This window comes from Lissotriton vulgaris, chromosome 1_1 (assembly GCF_964263255.1).
Source record: "Lissotriton vulgaris chromosome 1_1, aLisVul1.2, whole genome shotgun sequence".
NCBI classification, from domain to species: Eukaryota; Metazoa; Chordata; class Amphibia; order Caudata; family Salamandridae; genus Lissotriton; species Lissotriton vulgaris.
Window position 1 is genome coordinate 951,786,153 of NC_141685.1, and position 17,906 is coordinate 951,804,058.

General features: G+C 47.4%; 1 protein-coding gene across 8 annotated transcripts in view; it reads right to left on the reverse strand.

The window, feature by feature from the left end:
* BAZ2A (bromodomain adjacent to zinc finger domain 2A) overlaps positions 1 to 17,906 on the reverse strand; it is a 1,275,716-nt gene that overhangs the window by 511,788 nt on the left and 746,022 nt on the right. For all 8 annotated transcript variants that reach the window (XM_086959424.1, XM_086959462.1, XM_086959400.1 and 5 more), the window contains 3 exons: positions 4,643 to 4,832; positions 3,786 to 3,848; positions 3,091 to 3,235 (listed from right to left, as the gene is read on the reverse strand). In XM_086959424.1, the coding sequence (XP_086815550.1) occupies positions 3,091 to 3,235; positions 3,786 to 3,848; positions 4,643 to 4,832 (398 nt within the window). The remainder of the gene's footprint in view (positions 1 to 3,090; positions 3,236 to 3,785; positions 3,849 to 4,642; positions 4,833 to 17,906) is intronic.

The following is a 17,906-nucleotide window of genomic DNA, read 5'->3' on the forward strand; positions in this document are numbered from 1 at the left end:
CCCATGGTGCAAGAGATGCAGTGAGGACGAAAATCTTGGTCACTGGGGCTGCTTGGAGCCTGAAAATCTTGGTGGAAGGCAGCCAACAAGCATTTGAAAATGCAAGTGGATGTGGTGCACGGGGGTTTGATTCCTGCAGCTTCGACGATGGATACTGGCCTTAAACTCGGTGAGCAGGCCTCGAGGGATGTGAAGAACCACACATTGTGTTGCTGAGCCTTTCGGAGTCCATGGGAGCCCAGGATCAGCATATCGGTTAGCTTAGTTGCTGTGTCTGCAGATGCAGGAGGTGACTCCTTCAGGTGTCTTGGATGCCCACAGGCCTTGGAAGGCTCCTGTATGGTGCACAGGCACGGACGTTGCAGCAGACGAGCAGGACATCAAGATCAGGAGCAGCAGGAGTCTTCCTAGTTGCAGCCTTGATGCTCAGAGAGCGAAGTCCAGAGTGCCCCAGACGGTGGTGTCTGAAATCAATCTTGTCCCACGACAAATCTAGGGACACACCCTCAAACAAGTCCTTAAGTGCCCTAAGGAAAGGGTTGGGACGATTCAGGGTTCCCTCCCAGGGGAGAGGTCGGACTGTGGGGAGGATACTTCCATGTCCTTTGTTCAGTTTCGCACCAGAGCGGGAGCCAATGGCTCCTTGAGCTGGTTTGAAGTGGACTATTCAAGGAGGGCACCAAGTGTGTCCTTCAAGCAGACTGAGTGGCGCTAGCAATCGCTCCCATCCGGCCCGAATACACTAAACCCTGTCTGGGAGGTAGTCACACCTCCCTGTGACAGGATACCTATTGTTGTGTCTTCCCCTGCTCGAGCTTGGCTCAGCAGCAGGAGAGCAGAATCATGCCTCTCGTCTGCAGCAGTCATGTTATGCTGTCCGGGTCTAGAAGACTGGTACCAGGAGCACTGAGGGCCTCCCGGAGGAGTTTTACAGTGCATGCAATCATACCTCCCACACCATTTATGGCGTGGGGGTATGATTTCAACATGTTGGATACCAAACATGATAGGATAAGATTTGTTACAGCCACTTTTGAGATGGTCATCGTGTAATGAAGCAGTGCACCTCTAAATGTATTATGGCTGTATCACAACCCGGGAGAATGGATTCCGTAGGTTGTAGGGGTGTCCTGCTCATGCAGGGGCACCCTCACATTTAGAACCTAGAACCCTGCCTTCAGGATTGAAAGGCCTACTCTTGGGGTGACATATATATGTTTTAAATACAGCGACTTTATATATAGGGAAACCTATATCTTTTGTAAGTGGTGCTAGCACTGGCGTACACAGGCTGCCATGGCAAGCCTGTAGTTAAAAATTGAGTGGTCCCTCAAGGGTGGCATAATGCATGCTTCAGTTCATGGGGGACCCCTGGTGTACCTATGCCCTGGGTACCTTAGTGTCATATATCAGGGACTGAAAAATGTACACTAGTGTCCAATCTGGGACGTACCCAGGGGCGGCTTCTCCACGTGGGCCGAGGAGTGTCACCCCACTACTTTCTCACAGTGCGAGAAGCAGAAACATAATTAAATACCATTTTATGTTTCTGCTTCTCGCACTGCGAGAAAGAAGTAGGAAAAGCCTGGTTTGACTTGTTCCTGCTCCAGGCAGGGGAGGAATGGCTTGCCCACTGTTGTGGGCGCTGACTGTTTATTCAGCCCGAGGGGCGACCAAACCAGTCACGCGCACACTGCATTTTCTCTACGTAGGCTGCATGCGCCTACATAGAGAACATGGCCTCCCCATAGATGCCTGTGGGGTTGGCGTCCTAGCCAATCGCAATGCTGCCACTGCAGCATTGTGGTTGACTTGAGGGAGGCTGCCTGCTTCCTGTAAGGCTTTAGGCGCAGAGAGGAGACGCGAAAACGCAGGACCGGAAGGAAGGTAAGTTTAAATAAAATAAAAATTGTAATTAACCCCCCATCCTTGCACATCCCCCCGTGAGTCAGGCCTGCAGCGACTGGATGTACCTAAGAACTTTCAATACCAATATAGGGGAGAAAGCACTGAGACTGGGGTCCCGATTAGCAGGATCCCAGTCAGACTAGTTAGAAAAACAGCATTACATCAAGCAAAAAAGTGGGGGTAACCATAAAAGCAGATCCTACTTTCCTACAGGGGCTAAATACACCATAGGTCGGAGTTGCCTCTGACCAATACCGCCTCTGACTTGAGACCGACCGACCTCAGGTCGGCGGTTTCACCGGCTGATTAGAATGCAACCTAAGTGTTCGGTCGCATACTCACTTTTCTCTATGGGAGCTTGAATCACAGCGGTAAACTAGCAGTAATACAGGCTGCTATCGAGAAATGGAGGGGAGGGCGTGTAAAACCATACACCCTGTGGCAGGCACCATGGGGTGCCTGCTGCACAGTGCAGGATTTTAGAGCGGGATACCATAGGTACACCCTCGATCAACAGTTGGCCACAGGGTGCGTTGCTGGGGACCCCCAAAGTCGCTTTTCAACAACCTTTAAGTATCGGAAAAGCCGGCACGGAAAGACTGTGAGAAACCGACATTGCAAGCCCGACGGAGGAAATGCCTTCCATAGGGGATTGTGGTGCAGTTCCGACCGGCTGGAAGATTCCAAGAGCCGGTCAGAATCGAGTCGGAATGACCAGCCAGTTTATGTTCTGACCTCCGACGACATAATCGGGCGTTCGGACCGCAAACTGACGGTGTCGGTCAGAAAGCCTCTGACTGCGGTCAGAAAGCTTCCGACTAGTGTTCGGAGGCTTTCCGACCGACGACATAATCGGCCCCTATGTTGTTTTAGGCCTATGGCCATTTTATATTATATACTGTTTGTTATATATTTTATACTGTATACTGCTATCTTAATGTACCAGGGATTTCCAGTCTGACGATAGGGAATGATACAAGCATGTAAATATATAAACACCCAATGTTGGAGAAGGAATTGAATAACAGAGCAAAATAATAAATATCGCAGAATAAAAATGCGTCCTTGAGCTCCTGAATAGGCAACTCCAAAGTATAACCTCAGCTGACCACATTGATAGATAAAAGACAATGTACACAAGGAAGTGCAGCAATGGAAAGAGAAAGATTTCGTTTTAGATACCTGCTGTTCCATCCATCCCCTCAATGAAAATCCCACCGAGGAAAGGCAAGACCCAGTACCGACGCCGGTATCGATCCTGACCCAGAGACACGGTACGAAGCGCTTGTGAGGCGTGGTACAGCTTCTTGCGAAAAAAGGACTGCTTCTACAAAAAGGAGAAACTTGTGGTAAATGGATAGGAAGTCAAACACACCACCTCAACAGCCCGCAAATGAGTGCTAAATATTTATTTCCCTTTGTGAATACCACACAGCTCATGATGCTAGGAAATGGTCATGAAGAAGTCAGAAAAGATTTAAACTTTCGTTTGATCACCAAAAACATTCAGGATAAAAGAAATTACGAAAGAGGCCTGGCATACCTATTAGCCCAGACAATTCTTTCACAGGAACACCCCCAGCTTCAATATGTAAATAGTCATGCTAATATGTACTTGTATTACATGAACTAACATGCTCATTCAAGTTGACCTTGCTAAGTAGGACCACTTGCAAAGTCATTTATTTGACCCTTACATCTGCCAAAATATTCATGGTGGCCAAAAAATACCATCATTACAGGGTTCATGATCTTCTTTTGCTACCACCCACCACCACCTATGTCCTCTTCAATCTAACACCATTTGCCAAATTCCGGCCCCTGTGCTGAACATCCCATTTTCAGACACCAATACCAGCACTCTACTGAACATTTACCTTGGTCAATTTCTCTATTTGTCGCTCCAGTTCCAAAACACTGGCTGAGGAAAGGCTCTCTCCCTGAGAAAGTGCAGCAAAGAAAAAGAAGGTGATACATTTGGCTGTGTAAGTGGAGTCTACAGATGCAATTGACTTGTTCTAGATCATTACAGCTTGCACAAAGGACTTGTCCTTCATTGAATATATAGAGAGCTAGAATATTTGATTTCTCTGGAGAACTACCTAAAGGCCAGGAATAATTCTTCACTAAACTCATTGTTCAGCTAGTACTGTAAACTTCACTAAGCATAGTAGGATTTGACGCTTTTAAGATATTAATTAAATGGCTTCCAGTTTTACTTAAGATACCTGTGCTTCAGCTAAGCAGTAGCCCATTATGGGTCACAGGGACAGCCCAAAAGTGCAAGCATGACTAGGTATGACCATTCTATTGTTATTTACACTCACATATTGGCTATTTATTCTCTGCATTAACAGTATACTTATATCTCAGTTAGGGTGTGCATTTTTGCATTGTTTAGAGGAGGCAGTTATGTTCATACAAAAATGATCTTGAATACAGGAACCAATAGGCCCCACCTATACTGGAGGACAACTTAATCCTCCTGCGTTTCAGAGTTTGCTAAACCCCCAAAAGTTCAAGTGTGTGTGAAATATAAATATATTCTGATAGTATTCATTATTTGAAAGGGAAAACTGTGCTCTAGTTTCCTAATTATTGGTCTTCCCTTCACCCACCCCATTGCAGCAGCTGCTGTTTCCTACTAGAGATCCCTGATGCTTCAGATTTTTACTTTTTGTGGTTGTGCTAGAAGCCCAAAGAAGCTTTTCTAAACACTTTCTTGATTTCTTACCTCATCTTCATTCATGTATCTCTTTGCTCGACAATCCTCTTCTTTGCTTTTAGAGATGTCCATACCACTTCCACCATCATCTTCTTCCTCTTCAGCACCGGTCCTTGAGCGTCGCCTCCACCGCTGCTCCTCCATGCAAGTAATCTCAGACTCAGGACGACCCATCTTCTTGGCCAAGGCAATCTTTAATCTGCAGAGGGGATAGGGAATTGTGCAAAAGTGAAATAAATACCTTAATAGTGGTCTTGGTACTCTTGGTGCCTGTTCTGCTTTCTTCACAACTGTTTGAGAATGGTATGCAGTCATAGGCATGACTGTAAATGCCAGGTTACTACAGTAAATGGAACCCAGACGGCCCAGAAATATTGTGACAAAACATTAAGGTCAATGAGAAAAGGTTATTTATTAACACCAGCTCTCCATATAAGGTTTCTTTTTAAATTGATAATTAATAGTCTCGCACATGCTTTGGATAAAGCGCTCTTTAGAAAGAGAATGAAAGTGCCTAATGTAGACAACACTTGCTTGACATTTTTGATCTTTCGAAATCAAGTAAATAGTAAAAGAATCAAAGTTATATTGCAAAATTAAAAACAGTTTTAAAATAACCCATTTTCTGTGCAGAAAAATGTTTAGCAAAAAAAATTCTGGAGAGACTCAAAGAGTGGACAGAAGGTAAACATGTGGTGCCTCCAGAACAAGGGGGATTCAAGGAGGGTCACGCAACGATCGGCCACTGTTTTGCGCTCTGGTCCATCGCGTAAAAGTCCAATGAGCAGAGACTAAGTTTGTTTTGCTGCTTTGTGGACTTTGCGCAGCATTCGATTTGGTGGACCGTGGGACACTGATTGGCTACGACATCCCTAGAGATTTACTTAGTTTATTACAAGTATTACATACTCGTTACTGGACGCAGATAATCTTGGACACGTTGGGATGTCTATCTCAGAAGATCGAAATTGGTAATGGATTGCGACAGAGGTGTGTATTGGCCCATCTCCTTTTTTCATTATTTATTGCGGACCTACCTTAGGTTCTAAGTAAAGAAATGGGGGCCAGCTCAAACGTCGATGCAAGACACATTTCAAGCCTTTGATATGCAGATGATTTGGTTATAATAGACCAAACCGAGATTGGGTTAAAGAGAGTTGAATACATTTAATGAATACTGTGTACTTAAAAAACTAGTAGTTAACATGGATAAAACAAAGAATCTAAAGATGGGAAGAAGGAAATCAAGGTTTAACTGGTTTTTGGGCACCACAAAGTTGAAAATACTGGATGAATACAGGTATCTAGGCGGGTGGTTTCAGAAAAATCTGAACTTGCCCACCCACCTCGAAGCATTAAAAGTACGCACATCAGGTTTGGTCAGTGGCCTAAAGAAATTCAATGGAGTCTATGGGGAAAAGTCGGACAGACCAGTTTTAAAAGCTTATGTAGACATGGTCCCACTCCAATTCCTTTATGGGGCTGAACTATTATATTTGAGTGGTCGATGTGGCTGGGATGTTGAGGATGGAAACGCCCTGAAAAACCTATTTTCGCTGCCTAAGACCTCAATGGTGCAGGCAGTGAGGCTCAAAACTGGCATTACTTCATGGAGCAGAACAGCCTGTACCACCCTAGTAAGATTGCAGCGTCAGGGATCAGAAGAAGACTATGCAGTTTCCCAATGGTGCAGAAACAAGGCTGATTTATCATGGGCCAAAGGGGTTAGAGACTGTATTAATAAGGCCGGTAGATTGTGAGACTCAAAATTAGCCCCATGACGTTACAATTTGAATTGAGAGGAGGTAACTTAGGTGCCTGGGAACAGAATGATCTCGTGACCAGGAGTACCTCATGGGGAATAAATTGGTATGCTTTATGGCCTTGTCGTGGCAAAATGATGCTCATTTCCCCTACATTGATAGATTGCCCTGTCGACGGCTGAGAAGAGAAGTATTAAGGCTGAGAATCGGTGTGAACCCTTGCTATCAGAATAATGAGACAAAAAGAGTAATGATTGGTAGCAATGGGAAGTGCAACTGTATCCGGGGGACAACATGTAATATTTTACATATTTTATTGGATTGTTATATGGTTTTAGAGTTACGGAAGGAGATTTTATGTCAAATATAAAAAAAGTATAGTATAACTATTAGGACACAGGCAGCAGAACTTTTAACTGAAATGAAGAATTTCGATACAGTCTGTGCCCTGGGGCGGTTTATCCAAAGAGCAAAAGAAAACTTGAAATGTGTCTAGTATCAATATGCCCTCCTGTTCGCACATTTTGAGATAAGATATAGGATTCAAAGGAAGGATTAAGGATGTTAATCTATAATTGTCAACTGATGTATTAATTGCCTGTGCCTGGGGGGAGTTATATAAAATCTAAAGAAACCCAACCAGAGTTAGGAATGAAATGCTTGACTCATGGTATGTAAAGTGAATTACTAGGTCTGAAACATGGTACAGGATTTAAAATCATGAATTTTAAGATGAGTCGAAGTAAAAATGTTATGATTGTAGAAATTTTATTGATGCTGATTTTATATGTTTAAGGACTGTGGAGTCCAAATAAACTTTGTCTTGAACTGAACTGCGCAGCAACAGTTCTTGCTCCATCACTTTTAAAACGAAAAACAATGAAAGGGAATTGTTCTCAAACGTATAGCGTTCAGCATATAGAAAAAACATGCTGCGACAAAGCCTGCCATTGGATTGCTACATTCCCAGCATGAAGCAAAGTCACAGTCCTTCGGTTCATATTGAAAGTTATTATATCCAAAGCTTTGATTCCATACTGTAACTCTGACTGGGATACACTTGACAAAAATTGGTGTTAACGGTAAATACCTTACTTCTATAACAAGGAATCGTCTTAAATCTTCATAAAAACAGAACAGATAGCAATCTGGCTGTCAAATAGGCAGTCTGAAAACAGCAGGGAATGGGAGGGAAAAAGAATCTGAGGAGTACATCCATTCAGAATGTTAAAGCACTCCTGAGTCAACTCCTGTAGGCATGAATGAATTGAATCTTTAACTCATCATACAATTCTATCTTTTCTTGAGAGAATGAGTTTGTGTGTGAGCAATTATTTGCTTTCTAACCTTTACGAAATATGATGGTGTGTACATATCCAATTCACTAACTAATGGGAACTCTTAACCTAGTTTGTAAATGTGCCCTCAAGTGCGTGGGGAATAAAGGCTTCTCTGGATGTGATAACACTATTTAACTCAGTTCAGGGATAGCGAGAAAAAATTTTGCTTAGAGGATAAGATAAAATGGAAGCCAGCCTCAGAAGATTTCTTTTGTGAATAGCGGAAAACAGATATCAATGAACCTATAACCAAATTAACGCATGTCTTAAAAGAGATAGAGATAAAATGTAGGCTTATGTAAATTCCGACACTCCTCATTAAAAAAGGTAACGTCAGGGCTTATTTCTTTATGAAAGTGCAGTTCTAGCTGCCTTATTTACAAGGGATTAAACTCAATAGTGCCATTCTGCTAGTTTGTTTCTTAAAGATATTCTTCAGACCATACAAGTAGAACCTGAAAAGCATGTCTGAAGGTAGTATTCAACTATACATATTTTTGCTCACACTGTATATATATATATATATATATATATATATATATACACACACACACATGTAAATGGCCCCATATGTAGAATAGTATGCAGGCATTCATAGTTATTTTAAATAAATACAAAATAAAGGATGACAAATAACCAAATATTTTGTAGCATGCTTTGGAAGCCACAGGTCAAACGTTAGCAGCATTCAACTGGGAAACACGATTTAAGGAATCACTGAGGAAAATGGCAGTGCCCTCAGAAATTAACATCAACTATTCATCTTTGTCTGAAACACTATCCACTTGCATGATCTTGTCTATCAAAGATGTAAGATAAACGTTAAAGGGAAAAGAAAAATAGGACTCACTACTAAGAGAACTCTGGGAAAACATAGAATAATTTGGTGAACTAGGCAGAGAAAACCTTGATCAACAAACCCTACTTTTAGTTTATTTGCAATAAGATGAAAGATATTAAGTAAGTAATTGCGGACACACTCTGAACAAATATAATTGTTACTTACTGACAAGACAAGCATAGCAAGGTAATACACGAACAGCTTCAATTTCTTAATCGACCAATTGAATCGTCACCATAACTAGACAGACCAGGAGCAAACAATAACAGAGGACTCACTTATGCAGCTCATAACAGCCTTTCTCCCTAGTCTATGCCTTTTAATGAAGAATTATAGGATACACTTTTGTAACGATGCAGACTTCTAGGCACATGCTGGAACACAGCATAACAATGAACTGACAGTTAAAAGTTGCAGCCGCAATCAGAATATAATGCAAGATATCTCATAAGTATTTTTTCACCACCGTTCCTGATTAGATTCCGACAACCAAGAATGGCCTTCTATCATTACAGAGCTGATAGATAAATATCGCAAAGAAGATTAAGATGCAGACAAAATGTCCCTTGTAATGAATTCCAGCACAGACTCCTACAGTTGTATATTAAGCAATCTGTCCATTTGAGGCCACTCTGTTGCAAAACCGTTTTAAGAACTGATAAACTATTAACAGAGGTAAAAATGATCAATTTGCTTATAAGACAATTGAAACAAACCAGAGAAGAACAGTCTCAACTACTTCTTAACACCAAAAAAGATGATGTTAATTTTACTTTTAAGAGAAAGACTTATTGAACAAGTTGCTTACCTTCGGTAATGCATTATCTGGTAGGGAAGATATCTAGCTATAGATCCTTTCCCAAAGAATTTCCCAGGTGTCAGGTTGGATCTGCAAACTTATGCTCAAGCAATACCCCTTGAGCACCGTCTGGTGGCTCCATTCGGCACCGCGTGACATCGTCAGCATTGTTAGCATCGGTTATGACGTTACAGTCACCTATATAGGTGCCACCTAGATGTGCAGACGTCAGTACTTTTCACTTCCCCACGCCAGAAGCAGAGCCATGAAGTGGCTGACGAAAGTGTGTGCCAAAACTAGGGCACTGATAAAGGGAGCAACCCTTGCCCTAACAAATAAGTCCACAGAGCAGGAAGGTATGGCTGAGTCTGATAGGAATCTGCAGCTAGATATAGCCTCTACCAGGTAATGTGTTACCCAAGGTAAGTAACTTGTTCATCTGAGAGAGACTTCTAGCTGCAGATTCCTTACCTTAGAATAGATACCCATACCATCCTGGCGGGACGCTGCAGACAAATTATTTGCACTAAAAAGTCCTGTATGTCTGAACAAGCAAAATGCTAGTCCCCATGGACCCGACTATCCAGGAATTAGTGCTTGGCAAACGTGTACATAGATGCCCACGTTGCTGCCTGGCAGATATCCAGGACTGGGATACCCCGAGCCTAGGCCATAGTCGCAGCCTTCCCCTGGTGGAAGGGGCTCTTAATCACTTAGCCAAAGCATAACAGATCTTTATGCAGAAAACGGCTCAGCGAGAAAGGGTCTTTTTTTTCCACTGATCGACCTTTCTTAGCTCTCAAGAAGCCCACAAAGAGTTGGTAGTTCACCTGGAACTCTTTTGTGCTGTCAGGGGAGAAGGAAAATGCTCTTTTTGGGTCCAGATGGTGGAGAAGCTCCTCTTCTTTAAAGGGATACAGGGGAACAAAAAAGGTGGTCAACGTGATACATTGACACAGATGGAATGGGGTCTCCACCTTTGGAAGAAATTAAGCACGGGTGCGAAGCACCACTTCATCCGCAAAAGTCATCATGTCGGGGAGCTTACATGATAAAGTCTACAACTCACTCACCCTCTAGGCAGATGTTATCGCAGAAAGGCTGTCTTGATGGTTAGCAGCCGTAGGGTACAGTGCTGCAAAGGCTCAAAAAGAGCAGCCATAAGAAAAGTGAGGACCAAATTAAGGACCCACTGTGGCAAGACGCACAAGTTACTTACCTTCGGTAATGATATATCTGTAAGAAACAGTAGTTGGTATTACCTGAGAATATCCCCAGGCGTCAGACTGGATCCGGAAAATTTTGCGTAGCAGTACCCCTGCGCGTCGGTAGGCGTCGTCTGCGGCTCCGCGTCAGTCGTCGGGATGACGTTGGAGTACTTAGACGCCAACCTCGCGCGCTGACGTCAGTTCTTATACATAGCTTTTCCGCGCCATTAACGCAGAGCCATGATAAAAACCAACACTGGTGCCATGAAACTAGGGCCCTGAAAGGGGATGACCTTAACCCTAGATATCGGTTCCCAGAATGGGGAGGTTGGGAGTGGCGGTGAGGAACCTAATACTAACTACTGTTTCTTACAGATATATCGTTACCGAAGGTAAGTAACTTGTGCATCTGAAAGAAACAGGTTAGAATTAGATTCCTTACCTTAGAATAGATACCCCAGGAATACCAACCCGGTGGTGGGTCTGGGAACCAATTTTCACACCAGAAAGTCCTGGAGGACGGAACGGCCAAAGAAGCCATCCCTCCGGACTTGGCTGTCCAGGCAGTAGTGTCTTGCGAACATGTGCAGCGAGGCCCACGTAGCTGCCTGACAGATGTCCTGCAAGGGGACTCCCCTAACCAGGGCAGTAGCACTCACCGTGGCCCAAGTGGAATGGGCCCTCAGCCGAACAGGAGGCTCCTTTTTTGCCAAAGTGTAGCATACCTTGATGCACAACAGAACCCACCTAGATATGGTCCGCTTGTGCACCGCCCGACCTTTCTTAGCGCCCACGTAACCAACAAAGAGTTAGTCATCCACCCAGAACTGGCGTGTGCGATCCAGATAGTATGAGAGCGCACGTTTTGGGTCCAGACGGTGGAGCCTCTCTTCCTCTTTCGAGGGATGCGGAGGCGGAAAGAAGGTGGGCAAGGTGATAGACTGCCCGATGTGGAAGGCTGTGACTACCTTGGGCAGGAAAGAAGGTCGCGTCCACAACACAACTTTGTCCGGATGGACAGAAAGGAAAGGAGGTTTAGAGGAAAGAGCTGGGAGCTCACTCACCCTCCTGGCAGAGGTGATGGCAACCAGGAATGCAGTCTTGAGAGTATGGAGATTAAGAGGACGGTTATGAAGTGGCTCGAAAGGAGCGCACATCAGATAGGTCAGAACAAGGTTCAAGTCCCACTGAGGCATCACGAAAGGAACAGGAGGAAACATATGAGTGATGCCCTTCAAAAACCTATTTACAATTGGGGACTTGAACAAAGAGGGCGGATCAGGCAGCCTTAAGAAGGCGGAAATGGCAGAGAGGTAGCCCTTTACAGTGCCCAGAGCAGAGCCCTGCTGGGCAAGAGAAAGAAGTAAGAGAAGAACCTTTGAAAGAGGGGCAGCAAGGGGGTCCACAGCCTTTGCTGTGCACCATGCCACAAATTTGTTCCACCTGCAGGCGTATACCGATTTTGTGGAGGGACGCCTGGCTGCCAGAATAACATCACATACTTCAGGAGGCAAGTCAAATGGCCTAAACTGATGCCGCTCAATCTCCATGCATGTAAGTGGAGGCTGGACAGGTTCGGGTGGAGGACCGTCCCCTGCTCCTGCGACAGAACGTCCTCCTGAAGAGGCAGACGAATCGGGGGATCGACAGACATGCCGAGTAGCTCTGGATATCAGTATCTTCGTGCCCAGTCCGGAGCCACAAGGATGGCTTGGGCCCGGTCGCGTCTGATCCTCTTCAGCACTCTGGGCAGAAGTGGTATAGGTGGAAAGGCGTACAATAGACCGCAACTCCACTCGCGACAAAAAGCGTCTCCGAGCGAGTGCCGACTTGGAAATTCCAACGCGCAGAACTGATGACATTGCGCGTTCTCCTCTGTGGCGAATAGATCTAACCAAGGCTCTCCTCACTGCTAAAAGAGGACTTGCGCCAAGTCAGAGTTCAGACGCCATTCGTGATCCATCATGCACCGACGGCTAAGTTCGTTCGCAATGGCTTTCAGGGAACCTGCCAGGTGTTGAACCACCACGGTCACGCCCTGATGTTCCAGCCACTGCCAGAGGCGCACAGCCTCCTGGCATAGGGTCCACGACCCCACCCCGCCCTGTTTGTTGCAGTACCACATGGCGGTGGTGTTGTCGGTGAACACCTGCACTACACTCCCCCGGACAGAGGGGAGGAATGCCTTCAGTGCAAGTCGGATCACCCGCAGCTCCAGAAGGTTGATGTGGAGCCGGGACTCCGCCGGAGACCAGAGGCCTCTGATTTCCGCCTCTCCCATGTGGCCCCCCCAGCCCTGGAGGGACGCGTCCATCACAACTACGTGCTCCGGTTGGGGTAGGAAGAGGGATCTGCCGCTGAACCAATCGCGGTCCGTGAGCCACCACTGCAACTGTCTTGCAGTGCCCTCCGAGATCAAGACATGGTCGGACAAGATGCCCTGATGCTGGGCCCACTGAAACTTCAGGTCCCACTGCAGAGCCCGCATCCGCCACCTGGCATGATGCACCAGAAGGATACAGGAGGCCATCAGCCCCAGAAACCGCAGCGCAAACTTGACCGAGACTCGGGATAACGGCTGAAAGATCGGAATCAGAGCCTGAATATAACAAACCTGCTGTTCGGAAGGATAAACTCTAAACTGCGCGGAGTCTAGAACCGCTCCGATGAAGAGGAGCTTCTGAGAGGGACACAGGTGTGACTTCGGCACATTGATGGAGAACCCCAGCAGGTGCAGGAGGTCGTCGGTAGTCTGGAGGTGGCTGACGACTGTCTGGGGCGAGCCCGCCTTTAACAACCAGTCGTCGAGGTAGGGGAAGACTGAAATCCCTAACCTGCGCAGATGAGCTGCGACCACCGCCATCACTTTCGTGAACACCTGTGAGAAGTTGGCCTGATATATGATGCTCACTAGTTCTAGTGATCACCTTGTATCAGTCCAAACAACCCTTATGGTGATTGGTTGTAAGTCAACCTTATAGACCAGCTATCCTAATGGTAGAATGGACAAAGCAGTCTTAGGCTAAACTCTATTGGCATGTGAAGCCAGCTGTTTTACCACATATAACCCCTTGAATACCAAGTGAAAGAACACCACACAGGTTGTTATGAAAATAAACAATATATTTATTAATAACAAACACCTCTGAACTCTTTATGAGATCAGAGGGCTAAGCACATGACAAGACTCTTAGGAAAAATACGTTTAAGTTGCACAAATTACAAAGGTGCCCTAGGGGCATGACAAACCATATACTAAACAAGTGGAATAAGGAAATCGATAGAAGGAATGGAGCTGTCCAAGAGGCTGTAGGATCGCTGGGACTACACTATCCTAACCTGAGGTAAGTAATAGGAGAGACGCGTGTGCAGAGTATGAACTCACACGCGAGATGCGTAACAAAGTCAATGGACAATACAAATTACGAAAAGGTAAGTATTAGACAGTTCCGACTAGCTAGGACTACAACGCCTGGAAATCTGGACACTAAGAGTTAATCTACCCTTTAGCACCGAAATGCTCTTGTTACCTCATCCACGGTCTGCGGGTGCATAGGTGTCAAAGTGTGTTGGGTTTCCGCGAAGAAGTCTATGGAGCCTGGAAGAAAAGATGCTGCAGGCTGGCAGAAGGAAGATGTCCGGAGCGACCCAAGGGTGGATCGAGGAAGATGGAGACCTGAAAGCAGAGGGGACAATGTTCACAGTCACTAGCCAGTGACTGGAGTGGAACCAGGAAGGAACTAGATGCAGTCGTCGCGATCAGGTGAAGAGTGGACGTTCGACTCTGTAGCCACTTGGACCAGGAGGTGTCTTGGACGACCAGGATGGAGGCACGCGCTGTCCCACGCAGGCTATCGCTGTCAGCGGTGTTGGTTCAGGATTCGGCGTCAATAGGCCTTGGCAAAGGCAACCCACGCGGTGAGTGGAAAAGGCGTCTGGTGCGGACCAGGAGGGTCCGGGGTGCTTCTCCTTTGCAGGGAAGCAGGGGCCAGTCTGGAGCAACCAGACCAGCGGTGTGGATTTCAAGGATCGTCATCTAGGAGGCCACTAGCCAGCCGGCAAGTGACCAAACAAGGCGTCGAGCAGCAATCAAGCAAAAGAGCTCCACGCATATCTCGTGGATGCTTGAGGGCTTATCTTCTGTGCAGGAGCTGCTCGGGGCTGGGGCTTCTCAATCCCCAAAGCACTTCGTCGAGGATGCCTCTGAAGTCGTGCTGGAAGCAAAGTGCAGTTTCTCCAAGATGGCCGGTCCCACGTGTCTCGTCGCACCCACTGATCTCAGCTGTGCTGCAGATGTAGGTAGCGGTCTGAGAGGTCTGGAAGTCCGGGTCTCGTCTGGCTCTGAAGTCTGGATCCACCAGGGAAGACGACAAAGTGAACGGCTGGAACGCTTGATGGTGCCTGCTGGTGCAGGGTGGTCACTCTTTGGCCACAAGGGAGATTCAGTCTTCTGTGGAGCAGAACGTCGAAGTCCAGAGTTTCTTCTTGTAGAGTTTCAAATCAGGATTAATCTAATGTGGAATGGGACCAGCTCCTACCTTTATTCTCCTAAAGGGGGCTGTACTATCACTAGGTCCCTCCTATGGGTGGGACCAGGAAGGGGGGTGGTTACATCCCCTATCCTTTGTCCGGTTTCGCGCCAGAGCTGGGGCTGGAGTGCCCCAGCAACTGGTTTGAACCGGTGTATGCACAGGGCACCTTGTGTGCCCCAGGCATGTCTCATTCCTTTCAGGCCTGTCCTACCTAATACACAAAATCCTGTCTGGGGTGGTGCTAGCACCTACCAAGGCAGGAAACCCTTTGTCCAGGCCTCCCTCGCTGGAAGGACTCCCAGCAGCAGGAGGTCAGACTTGTGTCTGTGGTGGCAGCATCCATTTTGTGATGTTGAGGCTCGAGTTAACTTTAACCGGGGTTCACAGTTATATACATGTCGTGTCCCTCTAGAAGGGTGGAATACTACCCCCGTTGCGAGACCTGGCGAGGGGGTAGTATTCCAATTCGTATGACACCTTACTCGACATGTTTTGATAATGCTATGCCAAAGTTAGCAATAACCGCGAGGATTATAATGCACTTAAGAGTATATGGTATAGCGTTATCGTGGAATCAGCTAAAGGACTTGGTTCCGAAAGCTGCAGACAGGCTCAGCTCATGCTAGAGCACCATCTCACATAATTCCAAGTACTCTGCCTCCAGGATTGTTAAGGCCTGCCATAGGAGTGACTTATAGGAGTATATGTGTCCATTGTAGGGTTAGATATAGGTATACTATATCTAAAGCAAAGGGTGATTACACCACCTTGCCCCAGCTGTGTTACCAGCGAGTTGTGTCTGTTTAGTTGGCCAGCCAGGGGTGGCATAATACATGCTGCAGCCCCTGGTAGGCCTTGGGTTCACTTATGGTACACTGTACAAGGACTTACAAGAGTGACCCAATACCAATTGGTAAATGCACCTAAAGTACATGGATGTCAATTAAGAGAGAGAACAGCTAGGCTGTGGGTCTGATTAGCAGGCCCACAGCCAGTGAAAGCCGTAAACCAGTGAAGCAAAAAGCAAAAATCTGGGGTGACCATAGGATTGCAGACCCTACTCTCCTACAACACCCGTGGGGCACTGGTAAGGCCGGAGGGGAGCACGGTAAACTGAAAGTGCTTGTGGTCTACCATGAACCGCAGGTAACGCCGGTGGGCCGGCAGGACGAGGATGTGAAAATAAGCGTCCTGCAAGTCCAACGCTACCATCCAGTCTCCCGGGTCCAGGGCAGCTAAGACCTGAGCCAAAGTCAGCATCTTAAACTTCTCCTTCCGGAAGAAGCCATTGACGTTCCGCAGGTCCAAGATAGGGCGTAGGCCCCCTTTGCACTTCTTGGGAACCAGAAAGTAGTGGGAGTAACAACCACACCCTACTTCTGGCCCAGGAACGCGCTTGATGGCCCCCTTGGCCAAGAGGACCGTAACTTCCTCTCGCAGAAGATTCAAGTGATCACCCGACACGCGGTGGCACTGCGGTGGCATGGCTGGAGGGGTCGCCTCGAAGGGGAGGGAGTAGCCCCTTCGGACAATTTGCAGCACCCACCTGTCTGAAGTGATGTTGCGCCAGTGAAGGAGGTGATGGAGAACCCTGCCCTCCACTGGTGTCATGTGGGCCTGAAAGCTCGGACGAGGAAGTCTTTGAAGCGGATTCTGCGGGTGGATGTGGACTGGCCTCGCCGTTGTCCCCAGGCACCGCCACGACGGTTACCACGCCCGCCACCGTGCTGGATGTTAGTCTGCGGCCCGTGGCTGGCAAGACGTGTGGGGGCGCCCCTTCCTTGGCCACGAAAGGCAGCAGGTTGCTGGCGTGGGGCCGACAGGCCCAAGAACTTGGACGTAGCCCTGGAGTCCTTAAAGCGCTCAAGCGCACTGTCTGCCTTGTCGCCAAAGAGGCGACGGCCATCAAACAGCATGTCCATAAGGGTGTTTTGGACATCAGCGGAAAAGTTGGCGGACCTCAGCCAGGCGTGGCGACTAATCGCCACTGTCGTTGCCATCGCTCTACCTAGCGAGTCCGTTGTATCCAGTCCACACAGGATGGAATACCGTGCTGCATCTCGACCCTCCGCAAGGGCTTGGGCGAGTTTAGTCCGGGCCTCCTCCGGACATTTTGTCAGCACGGCTGCGACCGTGTCCCACAGAGAGTGGGTATAACAGCCCAAGAGGCATGCGGTGTTGACGGACAGCAACCCCAAACTTAGTGAGGAGAACATCTTCTTGCCATACTGTTCGTATCTCTTGGATTCCCAATCGGGGGGAGCCGTCGGGAATGCGGTCTGGGAGTTAGAGGCCTGTATGACCAGGTTCTCGGGGTGGGGTGGGTGGACAGGAAGCAAGGGTCACCCGGAGCCAGGCCACGTTCCTATCTACAGGGGGACCTGTCGCGGGCCTGGACCAGGTGCCCCAAGAACGTCAGATAAGGCCTCATTAAACGGCAGCAGAGGCTCTGAGGAGCTTGCCTGCAGTTTAAGGACCTCAGTGAGGAGGTTAGTCCTCACGGCCGCGACGGGGAGTTCAAGGGATAAGGCCTTGGCCGCCCGCGTCAACACCACGCTATAGGCAGCCCCCTCCTCCGTAGCCACGGTAGGAGGGGAGACAAAACCAGTGTTTGGCGAAGTGTACAGACCACTGGCATCCCCAAGCTCACCTGCCCAGTCCTGATAAGGCTGGCACTCACGTGCCAGAGGGTCCTCAGACCCCTCCCAATCCTCCTCGTCACCCATCTCCTGATAATCAGGGTCAAAGGATGGGGCCGGGTCGTAGAAGTAAAAATCTCCTAGCGGCGTC